The 26,301-nt window shown below is 51.1% G+C and overlaps 3 protein-coding genes across 34 annotated transcripts in view; 1 reads left to right on the top strand and 2 right to left on the bottom strand.

The window, feature by feature from the left end:
- Positions 1 to 6,946, bottom strand: part of LOC123599912 (collagen alpha-1(I) chain-like) — a 30,590-nt gene extending 23,644 nt beyond the window's left edge. The window contains exons 1-2 of the mRNA XM_045482388.1: positions 6,883 to 6,946; positions 5,842 to 6,678 (exon numbers count right to left, since the gene is read on the bottom strand). Of these exons, the coding sequence (XP_045338344.1) occupies positions 5,842 to 6,678; positions 6,883 to 6,946 (901 nt within the window). The remainder of the gene's footprint in view (positions 1 to 5,841; positions 6,679 to 6,882) is intronic.
- Positions 5,950 to 9,866, top strand: TMEM200B (transmembrane protein 200B). 3 transcript variants are annotated; one of them, XM_045476402.1, is made up of 2 exons: positions 5,950 to 6,070; positions 8,022 to 9,866. In XM_045476402.1, the coding sequence occupies exon 2, from the start codon at positions 8,042 to 8,044 to the stop codon at positions 8,963 to 8,965; it is 924 nt and encodes a 307-aa protein (XP_045332358.1). In that variant the 5' UTR covers positions 5,950 to 6,070; positions 8,022 to 8,041; the 3' UTR covers positions 8,966 to 9,866. The 3 variants fall into 3 exon arrangements, with proteins under 3 accessions (XP_045332358.1, XP_045332360.1, XP_045332359.1); XM_045476404.1 differs by having other exon boundaries at positions 6,010 to 7,505; XM_045476403.1 differs by having other exon boundaries at positions 6,010 to 7,745.
- The window catches only part of EPB41 (erythrocyte membrane protein band 4.1), a 201,998-nt gene continuing 185,527 nt past the window's right edge, over positions 9,831 to 26,301 (bottom strand). For all 30 annotated transcript variants that reach the window (XM_045476383.1, XM_045476385.1, XM_045476377.1 and 27 more), the window contains 5 exons: positions 25,392 to 25,520; positions 18,304 to 18,405; positions 17,069 to 17,149; positions 13,612 to 13,716; positions 9,831 to 12,924 (listed from right to left, as the gene is read on the bottom strand). In XM_045476383.1, the coding sequence (XP_045332339.1) occupies positions 13,618 to 13,716; positions 17,069 to 17,149; positions 18,304 to 18,405; positions 25,392 to 25,520 (411 nt within the window). In that variant the 3' untranslated portion in view covers positions 9,831 to 12,924; positions 13,612 to 13,617. The remainder of the gene's footprint in view (positions 12,925 to 13,611; positions 13,717 to 17,068; positions 17,150 to 18,303; positions 18,406 to 25,391; positions 25,521 to 26,301) is intronic.

Genomic DNA, 26,301 nt, shown 5'->3' with positions numbered 1-26,301 from the left:
CTTGGCAAGAGTGAAACCCTCACAACCCTGTGAGACAGGCAATTGGCATGTAGTCAGATGAAGAAACTGAGGCTCAGAGAGGTGAAGTGACTACCCTGAGGTTATGTGGGCATGTGTCTTTAGAAATTAACCCCTTGAGGGGTGACTGGGTGGCTCAGTTGGTTAAGTGTCCAACTCTTGGTTTCTGCTCAGGTCATGATCTCCCAGTTCGTGAGTTCAAGCCCCCCATCTGGCTCTGCACTGATGGTGTGGAGCCTGCTTGGGATTCTCTCTCTCCCTGTTTCTCTGCCCCTCCCCTGCTCGCACTCTCTCTCAATATAAATAAAACAAAACTTAAAAAAAAAAAAAGAAATTAACCCCTTGAATGAGGCATTCAGTCCTCTCCTGCCCCCTCCCCTCCCCTCCCCTCCCCTCCCCACTGACCTTCCTGCAAATGACTCATAATTCCTTCTCTTCACCCCTCCTGCATCTGCCCATGCAGTAACTTCTGCCTGATATTCCTCCCGAGCCCTCACTCAAATGGCCCCTCTTCCAGGAAGCTTCACTATTCCTCCTCCACGGGTGCCCTGGGCCCCCAGCACGTGGACACGTTCCAGAGACCACATGTGGTTTCCCCTCTTCGGTGGGGATCGGCCTCACTAGGGTACGACCAGCTTCAGGTGGGAACCCCGGAGTCTATGCTGGGCCTTCTCACACGCTAGCTCGCTTCATGTTCCCAAAACTTCTTGGAGTGGGGCTCTTAGAGCAGCTCCCCATTCTACAGAGCATGAAAAGGAAGGCTCAGGAAGACAGAGTGATCTTCACTGGGTCGCACAGCCAATAAGTGGCCAGGCCACAAGTCAAGCATCAGTCAGTCACAGACTCCTAAGTAGGGGCTCTTCTCAAAATCACTGCCTTCCATTCCTTCCACAGGGGTCCCAGAGGATGGGAATGGAGTAAAGCAAGGGAGCTGGGAAGGGTCAGGGGTGGGAGGGAGCTGGCTGCCTTCAGGGACAGAACCAGAGGACCTGGGAGGCAGTGGGCTGCCGCTTTTTCCCATGGCCACCAGGTGCCTTCTATCCTTCTGTGGCGTTAACCTTCCCTGGCCCCATACCTGCTCCTGTGTCGGCCTGGGGCTCCACATCACGCATCTCTTGTTGCCCTTGGAGAAACTATTCCAGATGCCACATTAAGAGTTTGTACAGTCCATCCCCAGGTGTGTATGGATCAGGCTACTCCCCTGCTTTAAAACCTCCCATGGCTCCCAGTGCCAGAGGGCTGAGCCCTGGATCTTGAGCCTGATGTTTGAGGTGCTCTGCAATCAGGCCCCGACCCTCTTCATCCCATCCCCTGCTCCTTCTCCAGCACCTGACCCCTGCCCATGCTTCCAGGCTGTGTGCATGCTGTTCCTGCAGCCTGGCATATCCTCCCCCTCTGCAGGGCTCTTCTGAAACCCTTTGCAGAGGAGACATAAGGCCAAGCTGACTTGGCCATGGTCACAGGGCTGGTGGGAGGTAGTGTAGCATTGCATGTGTGACAAGGGGTGAGAGTGTCACCTCCCTCTCAGGCTTGTCTTGCACACTTAAGAAGGTAACAGCTATGAAGGAGCTGGTAGCCAGGGGGAGCATGACAAGATGGTGACTTCCTACGGTCATCCCTCACCCTATGGACTCTGGCAGGAGGATGGCTTTGCCCTGTCTCCCAGGTCTCATCTCCTTGGCCTTCCCAGTGTCGCCCAGGTTCTCTGCTCCTTCTCTTCCCTGGGCTTTGGAGAGCAATGGAGACAGGGAGCTCATTCTTCCTAAGAGCTTTGCCAGCGGCACAGAGACACCAGGGGAGAAACCCACCGCCCAGCTCAGAGCTTTGGGTGGGGAGATGGACTGAGTTTTCACAACCCAGCACGCCCTGAAGAGCCCTGGGTGGGACCCTGTAACTGTGGGGCCTGAAGCCCAGCCCTGCCATTCACTGGCTGGGTTGCCCTGGTCAAGTCACTGTTTCTCTCTGGGCACTGGTTTCTGCCCCAGTAAAATGGGGCATTGGGAGTGGGGTTCTGGATTCTGTTTGCCAAACATTTCTTATTGAATCTCCCACCAGTTCCTCCTGGGAAGGCCCGGTTACAGAGGCAGAAGGAGGGAGTCCTGGCATGTGCCCAAAGTCACACAGTGAAAGACCAGTAGAATCAAAACTGGGTCCCAGAGTCTGCTCTCTCCTCCGCACCGGGTTCGGGATTCTTAGCTGAGGCTGTGGTCTTGCTGGGAGCCACACAGTCACTCAGCTGTGTCCTCTAAGTGCTCCTGGGGCAGCTCAGAGACAAAGATGGATTTAGAAACCCCTGGGGCTCAGGCAGGAAATCCGGGGCGTCCTGGACCCAGCCAGCCTGGCTGTTCCTAAACTGGAGATGAGGGAGATTAATTCCCAGGCCCTGCTGTTCTGTGGCCCCGGGTGGGGCTGTGACATGCAGGCGATGACAGCTGTTCCCTCCCCACAGTGGCTTTCGGAGAGAACATGGAGTCTCAAGTAGGCAGGGACCTCAGGGTCCCTGTGTCTGGTTCAGAAGGAAAGGAGTCCTGGTCACACAGGAGCCAGGGCAGATCCAGGAGGGGACTGATGTCCCAATAAAAGGCCACTGGCTGCCCACACATCTGAACGTCCATCCGGCCAAGCAGGGCCCATGGACATCCCTCTGTGGAGGGGAAGAGCACTTACCGGCCCGGCTGTGTGTCTGCCAGCAGGTCTTGGCCTCTCTGAGCCAGTTTCCTCTTCTGCGAACTGGGCATATCACTGACCTCGCTGAACTCTCAAGGGAATCGAATGGGGTTATATCTAGGAAAAGAGGGGGTGCCTGGATGGCTCAGTCGGTTAAGCGTCCGACTTCAGCTCAGGTCATGATCTCACAGTGCGTGAGTTCAAGCCCCGTATCGGGCTCTGTGCTGACAGCTCAGAGCCCGGATCCTGCTTCGGATTCTGTGTCTCCCTTTCTCTCTCTGCTCCTCCCCTGCTCAAGCTCTGCCTTTCTCTCTCAAAAATAAACAAACAAACTAGCAAATAAATAAATAAGCATTAAAAAAATAATATCTAGGAAAAGAGGACCCCTTTTTCACCACCGCCCCAAATGATGCCAGGGAAGGTTCCTACAACTCCCAAACACTGTCTTCTGTGCCCCAAACCCCAGGGTCAGAGGAGGGATCAGCTGTTTGGTGGCATCCACTTTGTGCCAGATGCTGAACATGTGTGCTCCTATTTAGTCTTCAAAACAACACTAGGAAGTAGTGTCCCCCCCTTTTTGTGTAGATGAGGGAACTGGGACTCAGAGAGCAGAGTCCTTTCCTGCTGTCTGGGCGGTGTGGATTAGGAGGGACCCCCGGGGTGGGGGAGAAACAAGCCAGTGGAGGGCCAAGACAGACCCAGGTCTCCCCTCGGAGCTCACCACCAGGGGGACATAAGACATAGGCTCAAATCCCAAACACCGATCTCAGTTCTCCTGTGCAGTGCTGCTAAGGGGATCTCAGTTCTCCTGTGCAGTGCTGCTAAGGGGAGGCCGGGTGAGGGTGTGGAAGGCAGGGGTCTGGGAGGGGCGGGGCTGACCTACTCTGGGGTCACAGAGGTGCAAAGAAGGTCTGAAGGAGAAGGAGCCAAGGGGATGATCAGAGCAGTGGGATTTCATGGCAGGAGGCAAGGCCCGGGTCACACCCCAAGGCCAGAGCACAGATGTGGGGATGGGAGAAAGTTCAGCTATGGGGGAGGGAGGGTGTGAGGGGGCAGGACCCAGTTTGCGGAGATGAGAAGGGATTTTGAACTCCATTTAGACATCACTGGGGAGCCACTGAGGGTTTTAAGCAAGAGTGAGTGATTGGTTTAGATCCAGGGTAGAAAGATGGCTGGTGACCCTGCGCAGAACAGTGGCCCTGGGGCAGGGAGAAGGCAGCTAATTGGGGATCCCAAGCGGAGGGTCCACAGGACTGGAAGGATTGGGGAGAAGGCAGAGAGGAGCGAGCCTAAGGTGACTGCTGATGGAGATGGCCTTGGGGTGAGCAGGGGGGCCCTTTACAGAAGGGGGAACAGGAGGAGTAGGAATGGGCCATGATCACCGGGAGCAGGGACATTTCTGGGGAGGTGGTGTCTGCTTGCCGAAAGTGAGGATGGACTTGTGGGCTCAGGCTGGAGGAGCCCCAACATGGGAGGGGGGGCGGGGGGAGGACAGAGGGGCCCCGAGGAAGAAGAGCCAGGTGGGGCAGGCAGGAAGAGCACGTGCAACCGCCAGGGCAGGTGGAGCAGCAAGGACAAGAACGGGACACTGAGCTTTAGCCTGGAGTTGGTGTCCCCAGGAAGAGCTGCGAGGCGGGCGGGGGAATGGCGGGGACGGTGTAGGGTGGGGTGGGGACCTGAGCCGCAGGAGGGGTTGCCGGAGGGCCGGGGCGGCGGCGAGGAGCAGTCGGTGTGCGGGAATGGACTGAGTGCGGTCCACGGGGGTCTCGAGCAAAGGGGGTGGCCGGAGGCAGGAAGGAGGCCACTGCCTCAGTGGAGCGCAAAAAACAGCCCGGCGCAGGGCGCAGGGAATTCTCTTCGCAGCTCTGGCCGCAGGAGCCTTCAGTCTCACGCGGCGGCGGGAAGGCGACCCCGGCTGGCTCTCCGACCCAATTTGACCCCAGCTTGGCCTTACCCGCTCCGCAGGAGGCCGGCATCCCCGTTCCCCCAGGAGGCTTTGGTCGCTCCCAGGGATGCCTGTCCACGAACGCTGGGAGAGAAACTCCCAGGACGCTGATGCCACCCCCAGTCTCCTCAGTCGGGCCAGAGGGCCGGGGCCTGGGTTCGAGGCCTAGCTGTGCAGAGTGGCGCCCTGCGAGGGGGCGGGGATGGCCCAGGCCGGCGACTTCCTCGAGCTCCCCCTCCCCGCCCCGGGAGCACAGCCGGGTCTCATTACCGCCCCTCCCCCTCCCCCGCGCCCCGCGGGCCGGGGGGTCTCGGCGGCCGGGGGATGGGAGGGTTATAATCAATCCCAGGCCGGAAATTCCTCCCGAGGGGCCCGGCCGGGCAGCGGGGGCCAGGGGGGGGGGGGCCGGCTCGGAGCCTGGCCGGCCGCCCGCGCCTCCCCCCCCCCTTCTCCTCCGAGCCCGCCCCCCGCATCATGGAAACTGGGCCGCCAGCCGACCCCCTCGCTCCGCTCCGCATTCCAGCCTCGGGGGGCGGGCTGGGCGAGAGCTGCGCGGCCCCGTCGGGCCAGCGGCTGGGGGCGCTCCCAGTGCCTCCGGAGCTGGGACCAGCGCCGCCTCTCCACTCCAAATGGGGCGCGTCCTCTCAGTGTTAGGGAGGCCGGCGGGACCCGTGACACTCCGTTAGACTCCCTCAGCTCTGGGAGAGGGCTCAGCCCCACCGCCCCCACCCCTGCCCTGGGCTGCTATTCACTGAGCGCTCGCGGGGTTACCCGGGGCTGCGCCCCGTGTCGAGTGCCCACCCCCGACGCTGGATTTTCGCCTCTCCGCATCTTGCGAGGCGGACACCTTGAAGCCCATTTTTCAGGTGAAGGCAGTGAGGTTCACGGACGGGAAGGGCTGGGGGTGCGGGCGGGGCAGGAACCGGACCGCCTCCTCCGGGGAGCTCCCCGGACGGCGCGGGGCAGCAGCGGGCTCTCACACGCCTCCGGGGGTCCTCTCCCCGGCGCTTAGAATGAAGGGCTGAGAGGCGCGGGATGGGGGCGTGCGGGCTTCGACTCCTCAGTCTGCGCGCTCGCTACGGAGCCCGGCAGGGTTCTCCAGGTTTCCCCACGTGGGATGAGGGGGCCCTCCCAGGCCTCTGCGAACGACAGAAGCCGGGGACTCGGACCCCCGGGTCCTCCGAGCCACCAGGCCAGCACACAGCGCTTACCTGCGACCCTCAGACCTGAGCGGCTGCCTTCTTCCCGCGGTGGGGCCTGGCGGGGTGCTAGCCAGCCAGTCCCCGGGGCTCCTGGGGGGCGGGGCCTGGGCGGCGCTGGGCGGAGCCCGAGTAGGGGGCGGGGCCGGGGGGGCCAAGATTCGGTGGAGACCGCGGCAGTGCCGCGCGACCCGCGGCGCGCTGACTCGGACCGGGACCCTCCTGGGCGCGGCGGCACCAGGTGAGCAGAACTAGGGTCCGGGGTTCGCCTCCCACTTTCCTCAACTTTTTGTTTCCCCTCCCTCCGGAAAGGCCCTGGGCGGCGGGAGTCCGGTCCTCCCTTTACCCCGGGCAGAGTGTGGACGCTGGCTGAGTGCAAGGGACCCGGCCCGGAGCAACTTCCCGCGGCCTGAGACCTTCCGACTGTGCCTCCAAGTTTCTGTCCCCCTGGGGTCCCCAGCGTGGACTCACGCTCTCCAGAGTCTCGGGGTCTCAAGGCATGTGGCCATCTCTCCGCACGCCTTCGCCCTCCTCCACGCAGAGACGCGCGGGGTCTCCGGGCGACCTTTTCGGGATTGGGCCCGGGGCACCAGCTCTGGCCTGGGGCGGCGTGGTCACTTCTGAGGTTTCGGGCTGGGGAAAAGGCTCCGCACTCAGAGACGACGGGGAACGGCCCTTGCCTCCTCCCACGACGCTCCCGTGGCTGTGCACAGCATTGGCCGGGGTCGGGAGGCCCGGCGTCGGGTCCCGGTAGAGCCCCCTCCTCGTGTGACCCCGGCAGTCTCCTCCGCCTCTCTGGGCCGCAGTTTCCATCTGTGAAAATTAGGCTTTGGACGCGGCAGACTGCGGCTCAGTGCTAGGCCCTGGGCCTTAGGCACTCCTGTTGGAGGCAGGGATGGGGTATCGTGTCTTGAGCTTCGGGGGTGCGGATGGGGAGTGAGTGGGGTAGCAAGGCCTCCTTCCTGGGGCTTCGGCTACGGGTTCCAGCACTGAAGCTGTTTAGAAACCATACTGGGGGAGTGAAGACGCACCACCGGACAGCGAGGTCCTAACTCTCCCCCTGCGGCCCAGGGCTCCTGGGCGGGGGCCCGGTTTCCTCCCACACCCTCCCTCCCATAGGGGCCACACCACACACAACCCAACTACTCCTTACCCGGCCCCGGCTCCAGTCCTCAGGCCACAGGCCGGGAAGGGCTTAAGCCGGGCGGCCCAGGCTGGGGCGGCCTGAGGTGCTGGGGCGGTGCTGCTCCGTCCGGGACGCGGGCCACAGAGGCCTCGGGTGGAGGAGGCCGGAAAGGAGGACAGGCGGCGGGAAAGGGGGATGATTCATCCCGAGGAGCTCGAATTGGAAACGCAGCAACCTGGGAACAGCCTTGCCCAGGCCGACGGGAGAGCCGGAGGGGAGCTCTACCGGCAGGGCCCCGCGCCCAGCACCTGCAGCCCCCTGCGCCCTGCCCTGGTCACTGCCCGGCCGCTGGGGGAGGAGAGGCCTCGTCTACGCGGAGTTTAAAGCAATCCCGGGCAAAGTCTGCCGCTGGTCCTGATCGGAACGGTCTTCCTGGAGTCTAGCTCAAGTCTCTCCTGCTGCAGCTTCAGTGCAGACTGAGGAGGTCTGAAAGGAGGGGGCGGGCAGGAAGAGGCTGGAGTCAGTGACACCCCCTCCTTCCTACGCTGCGGTATGTAAAGCGCAGTAGGGGGGAGGTGGGGCCCGCGAGCGACCCCAGCGGACCCGGGCGGTCTGAGCGCCCCCTCCCTCCTTTACGGTACACCCACGTGCGGGGGTGAGGTCGATCCCGGGCGGGACTTACCCTGGAGACGCCACTGCCGGGGGGCCCGCACACCTCCTGAGGCCCGGGGCCGGCGGGCTGGCGAAGAGGGCTCTGGAAGCCGGAGCCCCGCAGCCGAGGATGCGCCAGGTAGCAGCCCGCGCCCCCTCCCCCCCCTCCTCTCCGCCCGCGGGCCCGGCCAACTCCGGCTTCTGCCGCGCGTCCCTGGCTCCAAGCTCCGCTGCGGAAAACCCGAGCGGGGGCGGCTCCCCGCCTCGCGGCCCGGGAAAATCCGGGGGTGGCCGCCAGGGATCTCCAAGCGGCCTGGGCGAGGCAGCCTGAGCTTGCCTCCCGGATTTGGGCCCCCCACCTGGCGCTCCGACCCTAGGCCCGTCGGTTCAGTCCCTGCCTCCCATCTCTCTGCAGAGCGCCTAGACGACGGCGAGATGACGGCTGGGAGCCCTGGAGACTGCGGGGAGGTGCGCAGGAGCCCCGAGGGCCGCGTCTCTCGCCTGGGCCGCCGCCTGGGCCGCCGCCGGCGCCCGCGCTCCCCGCCCGAACCTCTGCGGGTGCGGGCACGGCTGCGGCTGCGCTCGCCGTCGGGGGCGTTCGCGGCGCTGGGGGCGCTCGTGGTACTGGTGGGCATGGGCATCGCCGTGGCCGGCTACTGGCCGCACCGCGCCGGCGCCCCAGGGCCGCGCGCTGCCAATGCCAGCGCGCCCCTCCTGAGCGAGCTGCGACGCGAGGGTCGCGGCGCCGGCCGGGCCCACGGCCCGCACGAGCGGCTGCGGCTCCTCGGGCCGGTGGTCATGGGCGTCGGCCTGTTCGTGTTCATCTGCGCCAACACGCTACTCTACGAGAACCGCGACTTGGAGACGCGACGGCTTCGCCAGGGGGTGCTGCGGGCTCAGGCGCTCCGCCCTCCTGACGGCGCCGGCTGGGACTGCGCCCTCCTCCCCAGCCCCGGACCCAGGACTCCCCGAGCCATAGGCCGCGCAGAGCCAGAAAGTTGGGACCTGTCCCCGCGTCGGGGTACCTCACCCGTCCCGTCAGTGCGGAGTCTGCGTTCAGAGCCTGCTAATCCTCGCCTGGGGTTACCTGCCCTGCTCAACAGTTACCCTCTGAAGGGCCCAGGGCTGCCCCCACCCTGGGGTCCACGGACCCAGACTGGCCATGTGATTATCACCGTACAACCCTCTGGTTCCTGCATCGAACATTCCAAGTCTCTGGATCTGGGCCTTGGGGAGCTCCTACTTGGGGCCCCGGCAGCTCGAGACTGCGCTCACCGGAGCTGGCCACGGCTGGACCGCCTCAGTCTGGGGGGTTATGCCAAGTTGGGAGGAGGAGGGGACTTGGGAGCCCGGGTTTGAGGAGCAGGGGACAGCCTTCTAGGGGCTGCAGCATGGACATTGGTAACAGGACCAGAAGTCCCAATATCTAGTAGAAGCATCAGTCACATCCCAGACTGGAGGTGGATGCTCTGGCCCCATCAGCTGCTAAGGCATCCTGACTTGCATGTCGGCAGACAAATGCCAACTGCACAGGGTTCAAAAAGCTGGAGACAATGCGCTTTAATGTGGAGTCTGGAGACCAGCATGACTCGGCCTTGGGATCTCTTTTAAGCCTCCAAAAGTGGCCTTACTTAGCCTCGGACAGGTACCTGAGGGGGCTGGAGGTCCAGGTCAGGGTGACTGGGAGAAACCTGGTGTCTTGGCAAACCCCAAGTGGTGAGCAAGGACCCCTAAGACTCAGAAGGTAGGTTGGGGTGTTACAGGCTGGGATGGGCTCCCTCCAAGGTGGTGCCAGTTGCGGGGTCGGGGAAGATGGCGATGGGGTAGAGCAGAGACCCTCCACTGCCATCTGGGATGGGGCCTGAGGCTTTATCTCCCACCACCTCAGCCCCTGTCTCCCCTCAGCCATGCGGGGTACACCCCACTAGGGCTACACTACTGCCAAAGTCTTCCTACCGAGGGTCTGGCCCCTCCCTAAACAGGTCTGAGAAGCCCCCTTCTCTCCTCTGTCATGGCCTGTGCTGCAAAATCTCCCTCCAGCAGGCAAAAAGCATTTGTCAGATCTCCTTTTATACAACGTTGAAGCCACATTTTGGCCAATGTTGGGTAGCTTACTTTAGAAAATGGCTTGAATTTGGGTCTCCCTTACCCATGTTTAATTTTTCCCAGATTGCTGGTAGGAAAAGAGAACTTTAAAAGTTGATCAATTCTCACAGATTCAGTCTTTTTTTTTTTTTTGTAAGTTTATTGAAAAATGCAATACAAGAAGCAAGACCAAACACGTATCTAAGCACTACACCACTTCTCTTACTACAAAAGGCCAAAACAGCAGACCTAATTATTGCCTTTTTAATCTAGGGATTTTGCCAATTTGATTCTGCTGCCATAGTTCCTATTTGTCAAGAAATGTAAACAACTACTTGATATGATTCATAATTTTAAAAAAATTTACAAAGCTCCTTCATTTTTGTCACCAAAATAATACATTTGAGAGAGATCTGTAAAAACAGCCAGCCGGGGGCTGAGATCCTGGGCAGGTATTTCCACGAGCAGTGGGCATTCTGTGGTGTTGGTCAGGCCATGGCTCTGGCTCCACTTCCCAGGGCAGACGGTTGTCCCCTCCCCCCCTCCACCGCCCTGCAGAACATGCGATGGGGAGGCCTGGGCCGGAGGGCAAAGAGGCCCTGAAAGGTCCCTGTGGCCAGGTTCTTCGGGCCCTCGGCTTGGAAATTTAGGTCCTGCTTGGTGGGTGGGTGGGTGGTGGGTGGGTGGCAGAGACCTCATGTGGCTTGGAGGAAGTCTTTACTTCTCAAGTGAAATAAAAATAAAACTGCAGCGAGAATTGTTACTGTGGTGTGTCTGAGTCACTTTAGGGAAATTGCTGCCAAGTCTCTGACCCTGGAAATGAAACTCTCCCCTCCCCTCTTCACCATTTCCACCTGGACAGAATCTGTTTTTCTTCACACACACACACACACACACACACACACACACACACACACACACACACACAAATGCACACACAACTGCAGGAAGAAATAAAATCCAAACAACTGTCGAACCCTCAGATCTGTTACCAGAGAGGCAGGATAGGGAGAGAGGCTTGGAAGGACACCTTCTGCCTAGCTTGTCCAAATCATGGCTTCTCAGTGCTGGAAGGGCATTCGAGATCTTCTGGTCCAATTTATAGTTAAGGAAGCGGGAGGAGAAGCACTGTGAGCGGGTGACAGAGCCGAGGGGAAGCGTGGGCCCCTGTCATAGGTCCTGTGCGGTGAAAGCTGCCGCACCAGTGCAGGCAGTGGAGAACCCGGCATGCCAGGCCGCTGATGCTCACCCTGTGCCCTCTTCCTTACCCCGACCCTCTTCATTCCACAGCTGGCAGCCTGGGAAGCTGGCAGCTCTTTCAACAGGACAGCTGGCCACGGGCAAGGGAGCTCACGTTACACGCCTTCTGATGTGAGCTGGATTCCTAACCTCACCACCACTCCTGGCGACGCAGCCTGGGCATGGGTACCACCAAGAGAGCCCCATCGTTTCAGACCCTGTGCCCACGGGCTGGAAGTCTGCTCCTGAGACAGGACAGTCCTGTCTCCGCAGGCCTGTCATATACCCTACCTGAGCTCTTCATCCCTCTCCAGAGAGAGCTGCCTCTCGGCTAGTAATATTCTCACATAAGCACTAAAGGAAAATGCACACGTCTGCAATCAGTTCAAACCAGTTGCGTTTGTCTAAAACAAGACTCGGCCAGAAGAGGCTTTGGACACAGGTGGCTGCCTCCCACAGTGGGGAGCAGGGGTTTTCGACGTCTCTCACTGCTCCGGAGCCCCCCGAGACTGCTGACTGTGATCTGCTGTCTATCTCATGAGGTTCACTTCTGTCCCAGAATAAGATTCCAAGAACTTCCGGGCAGATGTGTTTGTGGGAGCAAGCTGGAAGATTCGAGAAGTGCTATTAAATAAAAATGCCCCCAGACGTACCAGGAATGGTGGAATTGGGCACATCAGTCAGTCCCATTTTCAAAACCAAACGAACAGCAACAACAACAAAAAAGTAAAAGTAAAATAAACCCACAACCCACCACAAAAATCAAGCCTATAAAACCTGACAGACCTCAGATGGCGAGTGGGAACGAGCAGGGCTGGTGTTTGTACCCCTTGTCATGCAGGGTTTTGTGGGAAGGATGGCCCCTAAAAGTCAATTCCCTTGCTCCAGAAGGGTGTCTGCAGGCAGGTACCAGTCAGGAGAAGAAAGGACAAGGGACAAGACCTCCTCTCTGAGTCACATTCCCTGTCATCCCAGGATTAAAGAAAAAGGCCCAGGGTTGGTCACCTGGAAATACTTCTTAGCAAGGTCTGACTGAGGTAAACCCCACCATTCCCCTGTGTGAAATGCACATTCCCAGAACTAGAAAACCTTTTTTAAAACCTCATTAACTTTCTCCTTGCCTAAATCACCACTGAAAATGTGCCATTGGAGCTTCTGGCCAAAAGTGCCTATTTTTCTGTGAGTTTTGGTCTCCTGAGATGGGAAGTGGGGGCAGCACTTAGCAGAGCCACTGCTTCTGATGAGGTAAAAGGGGAGGGAGGGCAGGAAGGCGAAGGCCACGGATATGTTCAAACATTCACAGTATCAGATAGATATGAAACAACTTCTTATGTCTTTGATCTAAAGAAGCTCCAAAAAGAAAGAATAGGAGGAAAGAAGGAAAAACAATACTACATTCTTAGCAGAGATCTCTGCCTCACTGAAACCACCCTCAACAAAGGGACAGGGACGTTTTCCTGGGGCCTGTGGATCAGGACAGCTGCCCTGCCTCACATGGTAAAGTCACATCATTGGCTCTGAGAAAGGGCTGGTTAATGAAGTTTCTGCTGACATCCAAAGGGTATAAAACTAGGGGACGAGCAGGAAAGCCCCATTAAGCTGGCTTTGGCCCCCAACACAGCTGACAGAATCTTTGGAGGATTTCCCCAAGAATTCTGTGGACCTGTCAGGATCTGGGTTGGAAATAAATGGAGAGAGGCTAGGTTAAAGGGGTTACAAACCACCCCATAAAAAAACCAAAAAGCTCTTTAAAAACAGTCCATAGAGTGAAAAGTTGAACAATTTCTGGTATCACAATGTAGAAAAAGTATTAAAAGAACCAGTGATGTCTAGAAGACTCTCTTGGTATAAATTCCAAATAGAAAGTGAAATTTTCTGGTGGTTTAGAGTAATTTTCAAAGTCTGATGTCTGACTATTGCAGGAAAGCTTCTTTATCATTTTGCTGGTTTTCTCTTGGATGGGAGACAGGCGGGGAGTTGGGGTAGGATAGTTCCTAGAGGAGAGAAAGCACACTTTTTAAATCCAGCAAAGGAAAACAGCCACCCAGCCCCACTGCCAGTTCTGTGGCCCCAAGTCACAAGCAGGGCCTGAGCAGTTTTACAGAGCCCAGTCCTACCTGTGATCGATGGCTTCTTCGAGTTGTTTGTAAACTACTTTTAGGCGTAAATTTATCTGGATCCCTGGGCTCTCTGAAAGCTGCTATGCTGCTTTCAGTTTTCTAGTCTGGCCTGGCCCCCTAGTCCCCTAGTCCCCAAGCCCACATTTCTGGACAGGCAGGTCCCGCTTTTCTTGGTTTTGTTCTCCTCTGGCTCTCTGAGGTTTAGACTCAGAGATCCCTGTGATGGCAGAGAGCAGATCGCAGACAGAAGAGAGAGGGAAGGCTAAGTGAAGAAGCAGGAGGAAAGGGGAAGATTCAGGAAGTGAGTGGGGGTTTCCATCCAGGCCTAGGGTGTGTCCTCCAGCCTATCACTGCTGGCCCGATAAAGGCAGGAGGACCCAAGGAGGCTAGCTGCTCTCATTGGAGCCAAATCCTTAGTAACTTCTCTGTCTCCCTCATCAGCCTCTCCTTTGCCTTTGCTTTATTAAGTCCCAGTGTGGACACCTCTGAGGGATGTTCCTCTCAGTGTTCTCTGAGGGGGGGACAGTGGACCCCCTCCACCCCACCAAGAACAGCCCATACCTGAGCTCATTCCTCAGAGATTTCGGTCTCCTGATGGACGACCACCTTGGTCACTGACATGTCTGGGTGCTGCTCCTTTGCCTCCTTGATGGCCTGTACGAGGACCTGAGAAAGACAGAAACAGTGTTCGTCAGGCAGAAAGCAGGCTGGCTGGTGAAGGAAGGCAGGGGTCTCAGGACATGGTTTCTCTGGCAAATTCAATCTTTCTGTCTGTAGTACCGGGGCAGCATTTAGGCTAAGCCAAGCTGATAATAGCCTTACCTCCCCTATCCTGCATAGGGAGGCTCCTGGACTGAAAACACAGAGACAGGGAAGGCTAGAGCTGTCATCAAGGAATCATAAAGGGACTTTAGGGGTGACAGCTGTACCTGCTGGGTGGGTCTGGGAGGATTCACTCAAGAAGTGAGTGAAAAATCTGTATTCACTATAGGGTAGCCGGGAAGTTCAGAACAGAAGAGGAAAATATAGAAGCATGCTACAAAAAGGAAGAGGTATCTTCGGCTAACGGAGAGGAAAGAAAGTAAGGAAGAGTGGGAGGGCCTATTAGATGCCATGCATTGGCCTAAGCACATTATTATTATTATGTACTTAGTCTTCAGGATGGCTCAATGAAATTAGGGTAGCAACATTGTTTCCACTTCATTTTAAAATTTTTACTTTTTAATGTTTATTTTGAGAGAGAGGGAGGTAGAGAAAGACAAAGCATGAATTGGGGGAGGGGCAGAGAGAGAGGGAGACACAGAATCCGAAGCAGGCTCCAGACTCTGAGCTGTCAGCACAGAGTCCGACGGGCTTGAACCCACGAACCATGAGATCATGTCCTGAGCTGAAGTTGAACACTTAACTAAGCCACCCAGGCACCCCATGTTTCCACTTTGTTTTGAAGTAAGCTCTGTGCCCAACGTGGGGCTCAAACTCACAACCCCAAGATCAAGAGTTGCCTGCTCTTCCAGCTGAGTCAGCCAGGCGCCCCTCATTGTTTCTATTTTACAGACAAAGAAACCGAGGTTCAGTGGTTAAATAAAGTGGTTAATGTTTCCCAGCTAGTAAGTAATGCAGCAGGGATTTTAACTTAAATCTATAAGGCTTTCTTCTTCACTACACTGTCATTTAGTTTCAGGGAGACCCTGTGTTAGCATCTGAAGGAATTCTGATCATTTTAGAAAAACTAAATGAAAATAGAAGGAAAGTCAGGGAAATGATACCACTACTCTTCCTGGGTAGCAAGTCTCTGAGCCTCAAGCTCACAGCACCCAAGGTGCTTTGGGGAACGGTGATCTGGGGATTCTCAAGAGACAGGCCCTCCCTATTAAAAAGGACACTAGGGGAGCCTGAATGGCTCAGTCGGTTAAGCATCTGAATCTTGGTTTCAGCTCAGGTCATGATCTCACAGTTCGTGAGTTTGAGCGCTACATCAGACTCTGCTGACAGCATGGAGCCTGCTTGGGATTCTCTCTCTCCTTCTGCCCCTACCCTGCTTTCTCTCTCTCTCTCTCAAAATAAATAAATAAATCAACTTAAAACAATTTTTTTAAAAAGGGGTGCCTGGGTGGCTCAGTTGGTTAAGCGTCCAACTTTGGCTCAGGTCATGATCTCACGGTTGGTGGGTTTGAGGCCTATGCTGGGCTCTGTGCTGACAGCTCAGAGTCTGGAGCCTGCTTCAGATTCTCTGTCTCTTCTTGCCCCTCTCCTGCTCGCACTCTATCGTTCTCTCCCAAAAATAAATAAACTTTAAAAAAAGATTTTAATAAAAAAAAAAAAAAAAAAAAGGATTCTAGCTAGATCTGAACACTTGACTACTGAACCTGGCTCTTAAGAACGATCTCTAGGAGGGATGAGGGAAGAGGGGAAGTTCCTCTTTTGGTCTTCTGACTCCATGAAACTGGCACCTCTATAGGCCCCTGCTCATTTTCCCTGATCTTTTTTTTCCCAACCCACCTGCTCATGTGTCAAGGCCCAGCCCAAACCATCTCTTCGGTTACTCTGGCTGACACCTGTCTCTCCAGGAAAGCCTGCAACACACTACTTCTTGCTTTAATTGCCTCCCCACCCATCCAGAATACACCATATCTCATCCCTTCCGTGCATCCCTCATACCTAGCAGAACTGAGGGACAAAGGAGCATCTCTCTGAGCTCTCAAGTGTGTTTCTAACAATCCTGAAAGAAATCTAGGATCATCTTTCTTTTACAGATGGCAAAATTACAGCTCAGAGAAGTAAAATAACTTGCTCAAGGACACACAACTCAGTGCTGTCTCACTCCAAACCCAAAACACCTTCCCGTCCTCCTGCTCTTGCTGTCTAGCACACACTGAGCACATAGCAGGGGCTCAAATCAACCGGACCAAGTAGGTGGATGCAGGCAGGTAACAGCGGGATTCACCAAGCAGAGGCGAACAGGCTGCAGGGCCTCCCACTTGGACTCGGCAGCCATTCTCAGCTGGGAGTCTCAGCCCTGCTACCAAGGGAGCTGCCCGTGGTGCAGCTCAGGTTTTCTTTTTCTTTTTCTTTCTTTTTTTTTTTTTTAAGGCACTCAAGATATCAGCATAAAGGCCACAGAATGATTGCTCCAGCACTGCTGTCAATGATTCCAGAAGCATTTGCATGCAGTCCCTTCCACCCCCTCTTCTCTGCAGCTTTACTGTTCTCACCTCACTCAGCAGAGAGCTAGGAGCATCAATCCTGACCTTATTATTTGTTAATTGCTTGCAGCACAATTAGCATCTAATTAATATAGAAACATAGATTTTTAGCACTCAGAAGAGCCCAGAAATGATCTAGATCAACCTATTCTCTTTTAGGAGACAAAAAAGAATCAGAGGTAGTATGGTTTGCCCAAGGTCAAACAGTAAGTCAGTGACAGATCTAGGACAGAATCAAAGTCAAGGCTCCTGATTCTCAGTCTACCTCCCCCTGCTTCCCCTCATCTCCTCTGTCACTAAGCCCTCTGAGGGCAGGGATCACACTTTCCTTTTGTCTTACTATCTTCTTCTGTCTCCAGTACACGTTTAGGGACACGCTGTCCCCTGAACAGCAACAGCTCTGTTCACCCAGAGCCCACCATGTACCTCATGGGGGACATCCCCCATCTCACCTGATTCTCACAACCACTTCGAGAGGAGGATGCCATAATGCCCATCCTAAAGATGGGGAAATGGAGGCCTACGAAGCTAAGAGCTACAATATGGAGAGATCCAGGATTTGAACACAAGCTTTTTGAGTCTAAAAAGCTTTCTATTCCTTCTATTCCACTTCATGCTCCCCCCACCTGCAGCCCCCATCCCACAGGCCTCCGTGGTCTGATTCCCTTTGCCCTTCCCATTTAAGCACTAGAGTGGCCCAGGGGGTTCCTCAGGATGAAGCTGGCAGAGGCGTCTTTTGGAAGCCAACTCCTATATCCATCAATCTTCCCTCCCACAGACCTCTTCCATGCCCATAATCTCTTCCGTGTTCCCACCTGATCATGGTCAATATCGGCATCTCCTGTGATCACAATTCTCTTCTCAATCCGTGTCTCTGAAATCCCACCTTTTACAGTCTGAAACCAAAGGGAGGTGGTCATATGAGAAAGAAAGGAAAGAAGAAAAGGGGAAAAAAAAAAAAAACACACAGCAATAGTAAAAGATTAATCTGAAAGCTCTACTTCAAATTTTAATCTGCTGCTGGGTACTGTCTAGAATAGCTTTCTTACCCACTTGCCCAAACCCTTGGCTGCACCTACTAAAATGAGCACATCTCTATTCCCTTGGACTGCTAAGATCTTTTAATAAGCAAAACAGAAAATCACAATTTGCTATTTACTTTTCCCTTTCTCTTCCTAAATACCATAGATATTCAGTGAGTAAATAAAAACAGATAGGTTTTTCTTTTTGCTCTTTTCTGTATATTTTGACTATTTTCAAGGGGAAAAACCAGAAGACTGTGAACAAAAATGTCATGGAGCTTGAAATTAGCCTCTTTATTCTCAAGCATTTTTGTATTATTAATATCAAAAGATCCTCAAATAACCCCCTCAGAGTGGGCAGGTTTCCTTAAATAACAGATGAGGAAAACTAAGGTCTAGACACAGTAAGTAACTAACTTTTAGTCATCTGTGTATTGATACTAGAGCTTGGTCAGAAATCTAGATTTCTTACTTACAAGAAAATACATTTTCCTCTAGTGCTACAGCAAACACGGACTGTCTGATTTTCAGGGAGTAGTTCTGATTTTAGATAATTTGTGCTGTTTGTCCCCATAAACAATATTCTAATAATTCCAATATTTCAGTGGGCAAACTATAGTTCCCATGGCCTTGACGCTGGACATGATATAAAAACTCTCTGTTGGGCCCTAAGTTCTGATTTTTTACTCGGAAAACATAGCTGCATAATAATACCAATGACGCCTGTCCTTAAACTGACTTTTTCAACTTACGTCCAGACAGGGTAGTGATCAGAGAGACGCACGTGTAAAGACAACAAGCACATATGACTTTACGAGACTACTCACTAGACTAGGACACCCTCAGGGTCTCCCTGGGTTTACCACTGGGGAAAGCAGCACGGCCTTTCCATCTGTGACAGTTGGAACAATTTGGCTCAGTAGGGATGGAGCTGGAAACCCTTGCTTACGGACCAGGGTCCTTCCTACAGAGGCACCACGCTTGGCATGCCACTGACTTCCAGAAGGAAGTTCTAACTGGTCTGTTACCTTGGTAATCTGAGTTGTGGTTGTACTGCTTGTGGTCTCAGATGTGATGGTCTGAGCTGTTAGCAAGACTCCTGGGTCCAAGTCTCCATTGCTATCATCAGTCTGCAGGAAAAAAACCACAGCTCATCAACATGCCTCTCAGGAAGCCTTGTGGGCAAATGTGGCAGGAAGCAGTTTTGCTCTTTGGCTGTACATTCTAAAGCAAAAACCTAATTCCCTTACAGCGATCTCTTAATAAAGAAAACAATCCCCTGGCAACAAGGCTCCTTCTAAAAACGTTGGATGGTCAGTTTCCTTAGCACTGGGTCAGTGACAGGAGTGGATCAGAGAGAAGGCAGGAAAACAGCCAATAAGAGTGACAATGACCACACATGTGTATACAGCATTTTAGAGTTCACAAATGGCTTTCAAAACATTGTCTTTTAGGGGAGCCTGGGTGGCTCGGTCGGTTTTGCGTCCAACTTTAGCTCAGGTCATGATCTCATGATTTGTTGAGTTCAAGCCCCCTATCAGGCTCGCTGCTGTCAGCACAGAGCCTGCTTTGGATTCTCTGTCCCCCTCTCTGCCTCTCCCCTACTCGCTCACACTCTCTCTCAAAAATAAATAAACCTTAAAAAACCTTTGTCTTTTTTGATGCCCACACAAGCCCTGTGAAATCAACAGAAAGGGCAGAGACTGATTAGCATTCCCAGGTAAGAAAATGCAGGCCCAGAGAAGGCGAATGATTTGCTCAAGCACTCAAAACTTGTATGTGGCAGCTGTCCTCTCTACAAACCTGAAGCTCTTTACACACCATCTAAGGCAGGAGAAGTGTAAACTCTTGGGTGCTAAGGCATGGGTAGGTTCTGAATCATAGGGGAGAACTTTCCAGAAAGGACTGGGAAAGGTCCTTGCCAGGGCTTAAGGAGCCAAGGAATCTCAGGCTATCTTCTTTGAAAACTGAGATGGGAGACTGGAGCAAATAAGGTAGGAAATATCCCTTTAAGACACCACGAGAAGAAACCTACAAAATACCTTAATGACCCTTCTGACAACAAAACTAGTATTGAAATGGACCATCCTTATTAGGAAGGGTTTAAAAGTATTTAGAATGCCAGGCTATGAAACTAATCTACACAGAGAACAAGGGCTGCGGCTACTTCTTGTTTCTCTAGAGCTCACCACATTATGACCAAAACCAATGTATTATGATCAGGTTGGGAAATGACACTAGCAAAAAGGAAGAGAGGTGGTTATCAGTGGCCGTGGGCTGGTAGCAGGACTCAGAACTGCTGACAGCCCTGTGACTGGGATGGAAACAGAGGAGACTAGAAGGGTGGAGGCTGCTCAGAGCTAACACGCTGTCCAGGAAACAATGACCAGTAGGTTCTGGTATCATACACGGACTCAGAGGAGATTTAGAGAATTGCAATCATTCTCAAAAAGAACCTGCGGTAAAAAAAAAAAAGTGTTACATTACTATGTTTTTCTGCCTCTTTATTTATGTAAGTCATTTGTATTATAAGCAGAGGCCTCCAGCCTTTTTATGAGCAGGACCACATTTCATTGAGGCAAAACTTTGAGACATGGGGGGTGGGGAGACAGGAAGAGCAGATGAGAATTAGGAAGAAGAGTTTCTGGCTGGAGTTGCCTTGCAGGTAAGAATCTAGACAAAACAAAGAGAGGGGACATGCCTGTGACACCTACATCTCACATAATCATAAATCATGCACATACATGCCAGCACCATGCTAGGTATATTGCTGGCTCGTTCACTAACACTTTCTTCAGCCCAGACCCACTTATCTACCTTAGATTCGAACTAAACTATTATTTATTGTACTTCTACTATGTGCCAAGCACACAATGCAACTGTTAACTTAGTTAGTTGGGCCAGAGAAGTTCAATAATTTGTCAAGGTTCTATAGGCAATAAACGTTTGCACTAGAAGTTAGGGCCAGAAAACTTTTGGTCTGAAGACTGAGGTTTGGGTCCCAGCTCAGACCTAACTAGCTATGGGATCTCGGGCAAGTCCTTCTCTCTTCTCTGAGCTTTAGTTTTCTCGTCTATAACACGCAATACTGTAAGATGGGCTCTGCCCCCACCATGGCATTATTGTGCAGATCTAAAGAGATCGTAGAAGTACTTTATACATGATTATAAGAATATAAATTTGGGTGTGCTTGTTGATGCCTCAGTCTTAAGGTTAAGCCCCTGACCCTTGATTTTGGCTCAGGTCATGATCTCACGGTCTGGGAGATCAAGCCCCACATCAGATTCCTCACTGAGAGCAGAGAGTCTTCTTTGGGATTCTCTCTCCCTCTCTCTCTCTCTCTCTCTCTCTCTGCCCTTCCTCCCTCACTCCCTCCCTCCCTCTCTCTCTCTCTCCAAATAAATACATTTTTTAAAAAAGAATATAAATTTGTGTGTCAGGAGGGCTAAACCTTTTTGAGAGCTCCACCTCTACTAAATCTGTGACTCTATCGTATTTTTCTACTTCCCACCGACTGCCTCCCTGCTTTCTGTCTCTGAAGAAGTGGAAGATGGAGGAGACTTTGTTATGATTTCTGACTTATACTCTTCCCACAAGTGGTCTCTTTCCTTTGACCCATTAACCAATGTTTCCTTAAAATGGTATGGTGGCTTTGACAGCCGTTTATAAAGTTAAACATCCATTTATCCTATGACCTAGCAATTCCACTCTTAGGTGTTTACCCAAGATAAGTGAAGACATATGTCTACACAAAGACCTGCACACGAGTGTTTGCAGTATCTTTATTCACATTTGCTCCAAACTGGCGTCAACTCAAATGTCTATCAACAAAGGAAAGGATAAACAAATTGTGGTACACTCAAACAATGGGATACTATTCAACAATAAAAAACAGCAAACTACAGACTCATATAACTTTGATGAACCAAACAAACAAACAAACAAACAAAACCTATGTTCGGACACAAAAGTGTACTACTGTATACTTCCATTTATATGGAATCCAAGAACAGGTAAAATTAAGCTAAGGTGATAGAAATCAAAGCAGTAGCTGCCTAGAGGGGTAGGAAGCAACTAGAAGAGTTGAAGAGGGTTTCAAGAGTAATGGAAATGTTCTGTATCCTAAATGTGTCTGGTCACACAGGAATATACATCTGTGGAAATCAATCAAATTGAACACTTAAAATCTGTGCATTTCCCTGTACCTAAGTTTTTTGTTTTTTTTTTAATGTTTATTTATTTTGAGAGAGAGACAGTGAGACAGTGTGTGCAGGAGCGGGGAAGGGGCAGAGAGAGCCTGACACGGGGCTCACACCCACAAACCGTGAGATCATGACCTGAGCCAAAGTCAGATACTTAACCAACAGAGCCAACCAGGCACCCCAGTGACAACTTAACTTGAAATGCACATTAACTTGTTCCTTGCAACAACCCTATGAGGTGGAACTATTATTAGCTCCATTTTACAAATAAGGAAACTGAGGCACAGAGTGATTAACTTGATTGCACACTAGTAAGGGATGGAGCAGGTTTAAACCCAGGAAATTTGATTCTAAAGTCAGTACTTTCCCCACTCTACTCTGCTGTCTAGCATGAGTAATGAGAAGTGATTTGTATTTTGGCCGACTGTCTTAAGCCTAATTAAAATGAAATTAAGGTAGATATATAACAATATAATATAGTAATAGCTACCATTTTTTAATACCTACTATACGCCAGGCAAATATTATCTTTACCTTAATAACCTTATAAATATATTTTTCAGACGAGAAAGCTAAGACTCAAAAAGTTTAAGTGACTTACCAAAGGTCACAAAACCAGCAAGTGCTGGAATTAAGATCCAAATCTAACTCCAAAGCCCACACGCTTTCTCTAGCACATGATGCTGCCTCTGTATTTCTCCTACATGTGAATATATTTTAAAATGACTGCTTCCTGGGGCACCTGGGTAGCTCCGTTGGTTAAGTGTCCCAACTCTTGATTTCAGCTCAGGTCATGATCCCGGGGTCATGGGATTCAGCCCTGCATCAGGCTTTACCCTGACAGCTTGAGATTCTCTTTCCCACTCTCCTTGCCCCTCTCCCACTTGCATGCACACACATACACTCTCTCAAAAACAAAAACAAAAGCAAAAAACAAAAACCTAAAATGACTGCTTCCTTTTCCTTTTTTTACAGGGGCTACACTCAAACCACGTGGGCTTCTGTGTGCAGGTTGGCCCTAACAACTTTCATGCATATGCTACAAAATTCACTTCAAAATGGAACAGGATGAAATGTCAGTCTCCTCCCACTCCTGACCACAGTCCTTTAGTCCCAGATCCTTCATCGAGGCCACGACTGCTTTTTGGGTTTTTTTTTTTTTTTGAGTACTCACTCATTCAGAGATAATATATTCATATATGAGCCTCCTCTTTCCCTCCTATAAACAGCATATTATTTATACCACATTCCACTATGCTTTTTAATCTATTAACTTATTACACAGATTATTTCCATCAGAAGCTTTTTTTAATAGCTGTACCGAATTATATTAATTGGATATATCATAATTTATTTAACCTGTTCCCTACTGGTGGCTAGTTAGGTTGTTTCCATGGCAATGACAATTTAAAGCGTTTCCTACCATATGAAAGTAATTCTTACATCCTCTGGTTAATAACATGCACAATCTTAAAGTAATTTCCTATTCCTTCCTTTTTCAACCCCCTGCACTGCCAAGTCCTATTCATTCATTTCTGTCTCTCTTGACACAGTTCTTTCTTCTCATTTCCTCCAGCTACACTTCAGTTCTTTATAAGCATCTCCCCAGACTAGCTCTAGTCATATTCCTGTCTCCAGGCATCCCCCGACTTTAAAATATTCAGCACACAGCTTTAGGAATCATCTTCCAAAAATCATGCTTCAATGATGTTGCTTTACCACCACTGCTCAAACACTTTAAGCAGCCTTTCATTATTTATCAAACTCAAATTCCACACTCTAGACCACAAGAGAGAAGAGGGAAGCATACAAACATTAACTGAACATCCACGAATGTGCCAAACACTGTGCAGACATCATTTCACTTAATCCTCCCTCAAATCTTGCAATGGAATGTGATATTAGCCCCATTTTACAGCTAAGAAAACAGAGGGTTAGAGAGATTAGCGACTTGTTTAAAGTTATCCAGCTAGTATGTGGTTGAGCTAGGATACAATTTGTTTGTCTAATTGCAAAGCACATGCTTTTAATCGGCAAGTGACACTGTTTGCTAAAAGGGATATCTTCATCCAGTTCATAGTGTGAGAATTAACCATAAGGATTTAGGTGAAATCACTCAGCCAGAGCTTCGCACAGCTGCCTCGTTCCTGTCATGCAGGCTTCAACCAAAATGTGGCCTCCTCAGACAGGATTTTCCTGACTATGCCAGCCCCACAGGAACAACCTTTCATACAATCTCATATTGTCTAATTCTTTTTTTTTTAAGTTTATTTATTTTATTTTCAGAAAGAGAGTGTGTGCAAGTAAGGGAGGAGCAGAGAGAGAGAAAGAGAATCCCAAGCAGGCTCCCCGCTGTCAGTGGAGAGCATTATTCGAGGCTTGATCTTAAAAACGGTGAGATCATGGGGCACCTGGATGGCTCAGCTGGTTGAGCTTCTGACTTTGGCTCAGGTCATGATCTCGTGGTCTGTGAGTTCAAGCCCCGCGTCGGGCTCTGTGCTGACAGCTCAGAGCCTGGAGCCTGCTTCGGATTCTGTGTCTCCCTCTCTGTCTGTCCCTCCCCGCTCATGCTCTGTCTCCCTCTCTCTCTGTCAAAAATAAATAAACGTTAAAAAAAAAAAATTTTAGGGGCACCTGAGTGGCTCAGTCAGTTGAGCACCCGACTTTGGCTCAGGTCATGATCTCACAGTCCGTGAGTTCGAACCCCACATCGGGCTCTGTGCTGACCGCTCAGAGCCTGGAGCCTCCTTCAGATTCTGTGTCTCCCTCTCTCTCTCTGCCCCTCCCTCTGTTCGCACTCTGTCTCTCTCTCAAAATAAAGACACAAAAATTAAAAAAAAAATTTTTTTTTAAAACAAACAAAAAACCAACCGTGAGATCATGACCTGAGCAAGATCACAAGTCAGATGCTTAACTGACTGAGCCACCCAGGTGCCCCTCGTATTGTCTAACTCTTTATCCTATTTTAGTTTCTTTATAGCATTTACCATGTCTGAAATTTATACACTTGTTTATGTGTTTTGTTGTCTGTTTCTGACAACTATAACCAGAGTTCCAGACAGTAGATCCTCTGTCTACCTTGTAGACTGCTTTGACCTAATACACAAATGCTCAACAAATATTTGCTTATATTTGCTTATCAGTTTATAGAGGGAAAACTTTTTCTAACTTTTGGCTTCTGTGAATTAAAAAAAAAAAAAAAGGGGAAAAAACCTGATTCAACATAAAGCAACTCTTAGCACATTCAAATTACCAACAATGAAGGAGAAATTTTGCTAAAAGTATACAAAATTTCTATTTAAATAAAAATTGTAAATACTTAAATTCTTGTGCGAGACCCTGAGATCAAGACCTGAGCTGAGATCAAGATTTAGGCACTTAACTGACTGAGTCACTCAGGTACCCCAATTCTTGTGTGGTTTTAAATTTAATTAGAATAAATGATAATCATCATAGCTGTTACTTATTTACACTTGCAGGCATGATGCTCAAGTCAAGTTCATACAGTATGTATCTTATATAATCTTCATAATAAAATCATGAGGCAGATATTAACATCATGGGCGGGGTGGGGGAAGAAGGGGAGGGGCCAATCAAGGCTCAGAGACGTTCAATCACTTGCAGTAACTGAAGTGGAGAAGCTCCACTTTGTTTGATCCAAAGCCCATGTTCTTAACCATTACACAGACTGCCTTCCCTAATTGAATTGGGTGGATATAAGCAAACAGACGCAAGACAACTTTGCTTTTAATGAAGTACTTTGGGATATCCTTAGATCAGTAATCTCTTCTAAAAAGAATTACCCCAGAAAAGCCCAGCATTATTTGCAGCAAATAATTAGAGACTCTGTAAAGAAAGAAGGTTTATTGTGTTTACTTCAGTCTTGGCTTCTGAAACATCACACCATGTCCTACCTGGGCAGCCTCATAAGTGATGGTCTTGGTCTCAGTGTGAACAATAGGGACATCTTTGGTTGGGATTTCGCTTTTCAAAGCACTGGCAGTATCTGAGATGGTGACAGTCTGAGTCTTCACCAGGGGAGGCTGTGAATCAGTAAAGAAACAGAGTTACCAGAGTCTTCTGAAGGCTACAGAGAACTAATCTTCTGACATTGATCTGATCAAAGTGGTAGCTGTAATCAAGCAAAGGGCTAGCTCAGTCTCTGCCCGAGACTTGGACACTATTCCAAAGTAGCCTTGACAAGGTGTCAAATCATGAGGGATATTAAAAAACAGCATTACTGTAATCATTTTCATATGCTTAATGGAAAGCTGTAAGATCAGACAGTTATGATCGGTGATATAAAACACTTTAGACTGACCTTCAGAATTTGAATATAAAACTGTTGGCCAAACAGCAGTCACTTTTGTTTGTCCTTGTGACTGTGCCATTATAATTAAGAAAATCGGTCGCATTTCCTCCACTAACTACAAATGGTACATGAAACAGCAGTGGCATTGGAGTGCATTATCCTGGAATTCATCAACTTCTTTCAAATCAATGTCAGACATTCACTTTAGAGTTCTTGAGAAGAAAAACAGTATTTGGAAAACTGGAAAGAAAATAATCACTTCTACCACCACCTGGTGATTAATCTCAGAATTTCAGAAGAATGAACATTAGTAGAATATCAAAGGCTTCTTGTCCATCAGCTCCCCTTCCAAAGTCTACGAATCACCCTAAAACTACCACTTGATTGTGATAAAGGTAAGTGGCCATCCACCTTAGCATAGGAGATTAGTGCCTATGAGCACGGAAGTCCTTGTGAGTGGGGTCAGTGGGAGTGGTGGGCTATACTATGCGGCTGCGATGCATAAATCATTA

The sequence above is a fragment of the Leopardus geoffroyi genome, chromosome C1 (genome assembly GCF_018350155.1).
Source record: "Leopardus geoffroyi isolate Oge1 chromosome C1, O.geoffroyi_Oge1_pat1.0, whole genome shotgun sequence".
Classification (NCBI taxonomy): Eukaryota; Metazoa; Chordata; class Mammalia; order Carnivora; family Felidae; genus Leopardus; species Leopardus geoffroyi.
The sequence above is the reverse complement of the archived record's forward strand: the minus strand, read 5'-3'. Positions and strand labels throughout refer to the sequence as shown.

Excerpts from the sequence above, each read along its gene's own strand:
- TMEM200B (XM_045476402.1), top strand. The coding sequence starts at position 8,042 with ATGACGGCTGGGAGCCCTGGAGACTGCGGGGAGGTGCGCAGGAGCCCC.